We start from the raw sequence: 8,233 nt of genomic DNA on the forward strand, positions 1-8,233 counted from the left end.
AGAAACTAAATTAATATGGTGCAAAATAATGTGTTATGTTAGGTATAGATCTAACATTTATGGATTTAATGTTATTAGTATTAGTTTCTGTTTAATTGATTTGCACATCATGTACAATCTAGATATGACGAAATGTAATTTGTTTGATTCTGTATTGTTAAACGGTAATTATCATAAACTTATTTATTGTGTACTTCTTACAACTGTCTAACTACTTCAATAATTAGTCTGGACACCATATTAGAAATGATTATAGCACCTTATCCATTACTGAAGTCAATCAACTATATTTTACAAACTAATCATTCCACAAATAAACATTATCTGTACAAAATAAAAAATAAAGTAGTCACATTACTGTTGTACTTTGTGTGTTTTATTAATGGACTTTTTCATGTTTCAGGTAAACTTCTGAACATCCATCCGTCGCTGTTGCCCTCGTTCAAAGGTGTGAACGCCCAGAAACAGGCTCTGCAATCGGGCGTTAGGGTCAGCGGCTGCACGGTCCACTTTGTAGCTGTAAGTAGAGTTTAGATCGGGCACGCACACACGCACCGCAGCTCTGCCAAAAAGTATTGTAATCACGTGACTGGAGCCTTTATCACAGTTTTACAGGCTTTAATGGAGCAACACGCCAAAAATAAACAATCAAACACACAAAGAACCATCTTACACTGTCATACCGTGGGAACAGAATTGTTCACTAGTCTTTTCCCTGCTTACACCCGCCCTTTCCCCAGCATCCCAGCCAATCAACACTCAGAACACATGTAAACAAAGACACGTAACCATGATGCCTTCTGGGCCATGGGGAATCTCAGCATCAGTTAACCACTGAATACACACAAGTGGAACATAACCAGAACACAGAACCCAGTCCGTTACAGCATTGCAGACCAGACCGGGGCGGCCCGTGCGTGGAGCGCAGACTTGACTGAAGCACGCAATCATATTTGTTTCCTGCGCTCCAGCAGCAAGTGAGGAATGAGCAAAATCAGCAAATAATATTCAGTGAATGTGAACGCTGAACGACAAAACGCAACAGAACGCCGTCAGTATCCCGTCCCACGACTAGCATTTCTGCTACCACAACAATATAGTATAAATGTAATAAAATGAGGCCTGAGCCCGCCCCAAGCTCGGGTCAAGAATCTAAACTCTAGCTGTGAGATAAACAACACGCAACAGTTGCATGTTAACAAAACATGAATTAATGTGATGCTAATGCTGTGTGTTTTACAGGAGGAGGTAGATGCAGGAGCCATCATCGTACAGGAAGCTGTGGAGGTGCTGAGCAGCGACACAGAGGAGAGTCTGTGTGAAAGGATCAGAGCAGCAGAACACAGAGCGTTTCCTGTTGCTATGGAGCTGGTGTGCAGTGGGTCTGTGAGGCTGGGGGAGGACGGACGCATTGTCTGGGGAAAAAACTACTGATACGGGCGTACGTGTATAAATAACTGTTAGTGAATGAGTCTGTGTGATCTGATATTAGCAAAATAAAAAAAGACTTTAAACTGGTTAACAACAGCTAAAACTAGTAACATTCCTCTTATATCTACGTAATAAAAATGCTAATAGTCTGATGTAGGCATATATGTGTAAAAATAAAGCGTTAGTCAATGAGTTTGTGTGATCTCATACGTGCAAAAAAAGTTGTTTCAATTACCAGATGAGACCGTCTTGCAGATGATGTCCTTTACGAAAATATGACCACACAAGTTAATGAGAACTTTAAATTATTTAAAACCACCTGTGAACCTCCAACTTGAAAGGAGGAGAAAACACAGCAGTGAGAAAAAACAACTGACCTCAACCTACACAAGAGGATCATGGGAGTTGTTGTCTCACCGATGGGCCACAGAGAGACGTGGCTATCGTGTGTGCTACACTACTGCCACTTCTCCATCAAATTTCAATGCGTGTTCTGTCACTTTTAACCTCTTTTCATAGTATTTCATTACCACATTCACCATTTGTCGTGCGCATTATTTGACAGTTTAAAATAATTGTTCCTCTAATGACACTTTGAACCCTTTTTGCCACTTTTTCTGTCTCTAATTTGCAACTTTTTAAAAATTGCTGTCATTTTTACGATCCCATTTCACCACCTTTTCCACCACTGTTTTGGTCACTTTTAACCCATTTTATTTCTGATTAAAACAAGGATTCACATCTCTAAGATGACTATATACTATAGCACACAAATAATGATGATAAACTTCCTGGATTACTGTGGATATTATTTAGCTAAATAAATAAATGTGGTTATCACAGATTCCTAGAACAATGGACTATCATTTTGCTGACTTTATGGATGGGCACCAAAAAGCTCTCACCTTTATTCCCCCGGGCAAATAACCTTTGATTTATGGATCTATGAGGTCTACACTATGTTTTCATCTGATAAAAAAAGGTATCATCTCCAGCAGTTTTAAGTTAAATTTTACGTCTTTGTCTTCGTGCAGATGGAGAAAAGGCTGACATTTCCTGAGAAAGGGAGTGGGATTCAATGAGTCTTCTTCCCGCTCCTTTTCAAACAAAGATTATTGCAATTATAACACAAACAGCACAGAATTGAAGTGCTGATGTTAAAGTAAGAATAAAGTGTCTTGAGTCAAACAAGGCACATTTCTTTGTGTTTATCAGAAAGTGGAGTAGTTTTTTGTAAAGCTCCATGGTTCCTATTTAGAACAGGGTTATTTTATTTTCAACTCATCCGTTATGTCTTATTAGAAAGTGCATCCTCATGGTTAGATTTAAAAATGTTTGTAATATTTATGCTTACTGTAGTAAAATACTGTTATATAATGTGTGTTGTATTTGTACATAAGACACAAATTTAATAGCTAGAGGTAAAACAGCTTTTTGTGTGTGTCTGTGTACTTGCATTCATAAAATTAGAATGTTTTTTGGTTTAATTTGAACTGTTTACCATAGAGGAGTGGATGTGAATGTTGTGTTCAATATTGTTTAAATGAAAACTGACTGTCAAATGTATGGATCTCTCCAGAAGAGAAACAACATAGCAAACACTGAATATTAGTTTTAAAAGGGACATATCATGTTAAATCCACTTTTTTAGCCCTTAAATGCATTTTGATGTATATTTAGATTTAGAAGTACAGAAAAGTTTAAATTAGTCTCATCAGGTGCTCCGTTGATATCTTTATATTCTGTTTTGATCATATTTTTCAATCCGTTTCGATTTTTCGATTCTCGATTATGTTTTTTGAACAATAACGTCAAGAGCCAGAAATACACCACAGGACAGAGGGATACAAATAACAATCTTTATTTAATTAATTCAAGACATGCTAACACCAGCACTTCAGAGGAACTCCACAATATTATTGTTTTAAAATTAATTTGCTTTTGTACCCTTAGGGGTACGCGTACCCCTGGTTTTGAATCACAGTTACAATGTTGTAGTAATTTTCATCCTTATATGAAATATAATGCTTTTATTGTTATTATACACAAAGTGCAGCAAAATTAAGAATTTACCTTAATATTATTGATATTACTAAGATGGTGTTAAGCTAATAATCAAAAGCAGTCCATCAAATGAACAATCAATAGAAGCTATCAATAGAAAAATAATGTTGTTGCAACATCCAAACACTGCTGATCAATTAACTGGTGAAAAAGTGTTGATGCATGAATACTGATACAATGTTGAAAGATCAACTCTGAATGAAACGTTTGCTGAGTTGTGAAAAAAGCGCTTTCTACGTCAACCGGCGTAGTTTGAGAGTAACTCCACTCTGGTCATTTTGGAACGTCGTTCAATATAAGGACTTGATTGGAGGAGGGCCGTTGTCCATCACACAAAGGCGGTGACTAAGTGGATTGTATTGGCTCTGACGGTACCAGAGTCATTGTCAGGCTCATTGCGCATGCGCAACTTCAACGGAAGCACGCAATCCAAATCCAGCAGGAACCGGAAGTTACCCGCGTGCTCAACACTGTCATCGCTGCTAATGGAGGACTGTTTGGATGCTGTTAGGACTACTTTTCTTCATGATTTGAAGACTGTCCGACTAATAAAGCATGTATCGATAAACCACATTAGTAGTTTGCAAATTATTTCATAACTTTTACAAATGACCGCAACACATTTACAAATTATTGCGAAACGTTTACAAATGCCACAACAAATTTACAATTTTGAAAACAAATATTCATAATTATTAAAAAAAAAAAAAAAAAAAAATGCAAATAGGAAAACACTTTTACAAGCGTTTCCATATTTCTTCATTTGTTTTGATGTGTTGTAAAAGTGTTGCGTGAACTCACAACGGAAACAGGGGGGATTATTTTCAAAATAAAATACTCAGTTTGTTTTAATTGTCATCTCCTTTACATACTGTATATAACCCGCTTTATAGAATACCCCTCTGTTGTGCTGTAGAATGAACCCCCTTCGTGCGAGCGCGCACACTAAACCCTGGATTGCCACTGGATGTGTATCTGCTCAGAAACTGATCTGCTGCGTAACTGCAAGGCAAATATGTGATTCAACTATTAATACAATTGATTGGGATGTTTTGGTTTAGCTTTAATAACTACCATATGTGTTCAAGTTTCTGTTTTTATTAGCTGCTCGTGTGAAGATGGCCATGTTGCCCAGCTTCACTAAGGAGGATTTTCATGACCTGTTTCCAAGGCCAGAACACTTTTTAAGAAGACACATTAAGCAACTTATTCATGGGGATGTTGAGGTGAGTTGTATTTATTGTTTTAGTAAATATGATGCTCATAACTGTCAGAACCGAGGCCAAATGTCTGTTGTGTTTATGTTGCAGATTGAAAAATCAGATCGCCCAGCTCTTGACACTTCTGCTATAGACAGCCCTTTGGTTTCCTCATCCTCCTCTGACGGCGTCATCTGCTCTCCAACACCCTTCGATTCTCCAAAACCTAGACACAAAAATAGTTTTGGGACTAAAATGGCACTAAAAATGTTTGGTTCATTATTATGTTATATACACTGACAAAGAACTAGAACTAGCAAGAAGTGCTTACTTTGAAAAGGAGCATGTTGGACAAGAAGAAGAATACACCATGCCAATAGACTTGTGCAATAACAGGCATGATTGCAATTAAAAGAGCATCAGAGGATGATTTTCGGTACCCAGGCCCCCGTGAACTGACTGCCATGGCTAAGTGTCTAATATAATACTACCCAATGCTGCGAGATAGGTCTACGCCTAGTACACCTGAATGGGTAAGTCTCATTTTGTAGAAGAATAATTTTTTTAATCATTTACCAATAGTAATAGTTTGTTGTTGTTTTTAAGAAATGGTGAAGAAGCAGTTTTAAAAAGTTCAGAATGTGACAACTCCCAAATAGAAGCACGGTGCAACACTGTCAAGAAGAAGACCGAGAAGCCTGAGATTCCAAAATGGAGCTGAAGAAACATTGGCTGAGATTTTTTAACCAGGTGCAGTTTTATGGAGGACCACCATTGCAGGACCAAGGAAAGGATGATTTATTAGCTGTTACTGATGTTCCCACATACTCAAAGGCCTAAAACAGTTATGATTCCTTATGTTTAAACAGTAAATAATCCACTTGCTGTCCTGGAAGCACTGCCTCAGATGTTCCCTTCGCAAAAGTAGCTCTGCTGAAAAAGTTGGGACCCCCACGTGATGCTTTGATTCACATTTTGGAGGTGAGATTAATTGTTTTTTTAATGTAGTTCCATCTTTGTGTTTGTCCCCATTGTTAAGGAATTTTTCTATCAAGATGCACTTTGTTCAAACATATATTTGGGTGAAGATTGAATTGTTTATTTTAGTCAACAGAGGATCCCAACACTTGTCTTCAATCAAGACCTTTTGTCAGCCCTGTGGTGATTGTCTGAGACAAACTACATCCTGACTGTTGGAAGTGTTTCTCTGCTTACTTTCACCAAAGAAGACCTCAGTGAAAGGCTGTTGTTACACCTTTCACCTCACATATCCCAAATGCATTGCTACCCTCCTGTCTGTGCTACAAACAGAGAATTTGTTAGACTACTTAATACAAAAAAAAGCTATGGCTGAATGGAGAAAGTGTAATGATTGTCAGTTCAAACATCATTTTTAGTTTAAGTAGTGGCTCATGTTCCATGATTTTTTTTTTAACAAATGTCGTATGTGAAATATTGGCTATTGGTTCCTTCATGCACTCTGATTGGTCTTGACATTTTTTAGACTTTGTGTGCTTTTGCACAATAACAGTGTTAAAAGATATCTCTTTTTTTTTTGTAAGCTCTTATTTTAAGGTCATTAGTCTTACATTACATTCTGATTTTAAGCACATATTTCTTATAAAACAATCATAATTTCAGTGAAATGTGCTTGTTTTTAGAATATTTGTTCCTATTTCAAGTTTTATTCATTAATCTAATTTTTCTTATTTACTGTTATCAAGTCTAAATAGGCCAAAAATAGGTGAATATTTTGTTAATTTAAGAAAATTGTTACTGCTTGGTGGTGGAGTTTGCCTCCTTTGGGATGAGAACTGTAACAGCCCTTTGCCACTCTGAAGGGATGACTTGGTTTTTCCAGGCCACTCTCAGGAGGTTCCACAGATGCCTCTGGACCCCTGGGCAGTATTTGTACAGTTTGTAAGGTATCCCATGGTGGCCTGGCGCTGAGGCTGCTCTTGCTTTCCGGACAACTCCTGCTACCTCACTGAGTTTCGGGAGAGCAGTATTGAACAGGAAGGATGGCGGGGCTGGGCGAGGAACATACCCTGGGGATCCCAGGGTAGTAGCCTTTGCTGGGTCACTGTGCTGCTCCCTGATGTGAGTCTCCAGCTCAGATTGTTATTATACACAAAGTACAGCAAAATTAATATTATTGATATTACTAAGATGGTCTTAGACTAATAATCAAAAGCAATCCATTAAAGGAATATCAGATTTTCCCTTTGGTTTTTTTTTCCCTATTTTTTTTCTATTTTTTTTTTTTCTATTTTTATTGTTTGTGTTTGTTGCAATCTTTTCTTATATGCATTTCATCTTAGAAGAAAAGATTAAACTTATTGACAGCAGTGATATTTTAAGCAATTAAATATTCCGAAACAGTAGAATTTGTGATTATTATACTCCAATTTGAATATATTAGTTTTCTTATTATTGACAGAATAAAGAAATAAAGCTCATGTGTGGTCATATTTATCTTTGCACGCTTTTAGGATTCTACTGCATTATACAACCGTTTTGCTCTGAAATAATAGCTTTTTGCGTCGTTTTTACCTTAATAATAATTTTAGAAAGCTGGTGTTCAGAAATTGTCACTTTTGTGACATTTATACTACAATTTAAAAATAAATAATGATAATAAATAAGTTAAACTTTAGTGTGATCTAGTTATAAAATGACTTCATTTTATATAATCTTTTCATACTTTTAAGGTTATACTACATTTACTTTTTAAGCAAACATATTTGACCAGATCTACTCTGAAACAGTACATTTATGAGAACAGATACTCTCTGTATATGTAATTATAATAATAATAATGCATCAATTTCATATTTAATTTGTAAACTGTTGTTTGGTCATATTATAAAGTAACTTCATTGTACATTATCTTTTGATATGTTTAAGGTTATACTACATTTAGTTTTTAAGCAAATATTTTGGCAGATCTACTCTGAAACTAGACTTATTTGAGCAAATATTTTCGCATTTTTTTTTTAATTTATAGAATGTATGAATATGTTCTTATATTGTGATATATTTAAATGAATGACATTTATCTCATGATCAGGAAACAGGAGCTCTTAGCAGACAAAGTGGTGGCTCTTAAAAGAGCCTTTGTAGGTGATAAACCATGGTAGAGATGTTCACTTCTTCTTGGCTTTGGGCTTGGCTACCCTCTTAGCAGGAGTTTTCTTAGCTGCAGGCTTCTTCGCTGCCTTCTTGGGGCTCTTCTTGGGACTCTTGGCGGCCGCTTTCTTGGCCGCTGCTGCAGGTTTCTTCACCTTCTTGAAACTGTATTTTTTTTTTTTTTTTTTTTTTTTGGTATTTGAATTTTTTATTTTATTTATTTATTTATTCAGTTCATTTCCGACATGGTTGCATTCACAGAAATTCATTTGACATTCAGAGCAAAATCACATCATTGTTTTTTTTCCTTTTTTTTTTTTTTGTCCTTTTTTTGTCCTTTTTTTTTGTCCTTTTTCATGCCGGAAAGGGCGACGGAAAAAAGCATTATGCTTATCCAGATCCGTCCCCTA

General features: G+C 36.3%; 1 protein-coding gene across 4 annotated transcripts in view; it reads left to right on the forward strand.

Annotated features, from left to right (window-relative positions):
• Positions 1-1,963, forward strand: part of gart (phosphoribosylglycinamide formyltransferase) — a 28,062-nt gene extending 26,099 nt beyond the window's left edge. For 3 of the 4 annotated variants that reach the window (XM_028470863.1, XM_028470872.1, XM_028470855.1), the window contains 2 exons: positions 404-519; positions 1,243-1,963. In XM_028470863.1, the coding sequence (XP_028326664.1) occupies positions 404-519; positions 1,243-1,434 (308 nt within the window). In that variant the 3' untranslated portion in view covers positions 1,435-1,963. The remainder of the gene's footprint in view (positions 1-403; positions 520-1,242) is intronic. The other variant, XM_028470882.1, reaches the window with a different exon arrangement.
• Positions 1,964-8,233: the final 6,270 nt, after the last annotated feature.

Source organism: Gouania willdenowi, chromosome 2 (assembly GCF_900634775.1).
Source record: "Gouania willdenowi chromosome 2, fGouWil2.1, whole genome shotgun sequence".
NCBI classification, from domain to species: Eukaryota; Metazoa; Chordata; class Actinopteri; order Blenniiformes; family Gobiesocidae; genus Gouania; species Gouania willdenowi.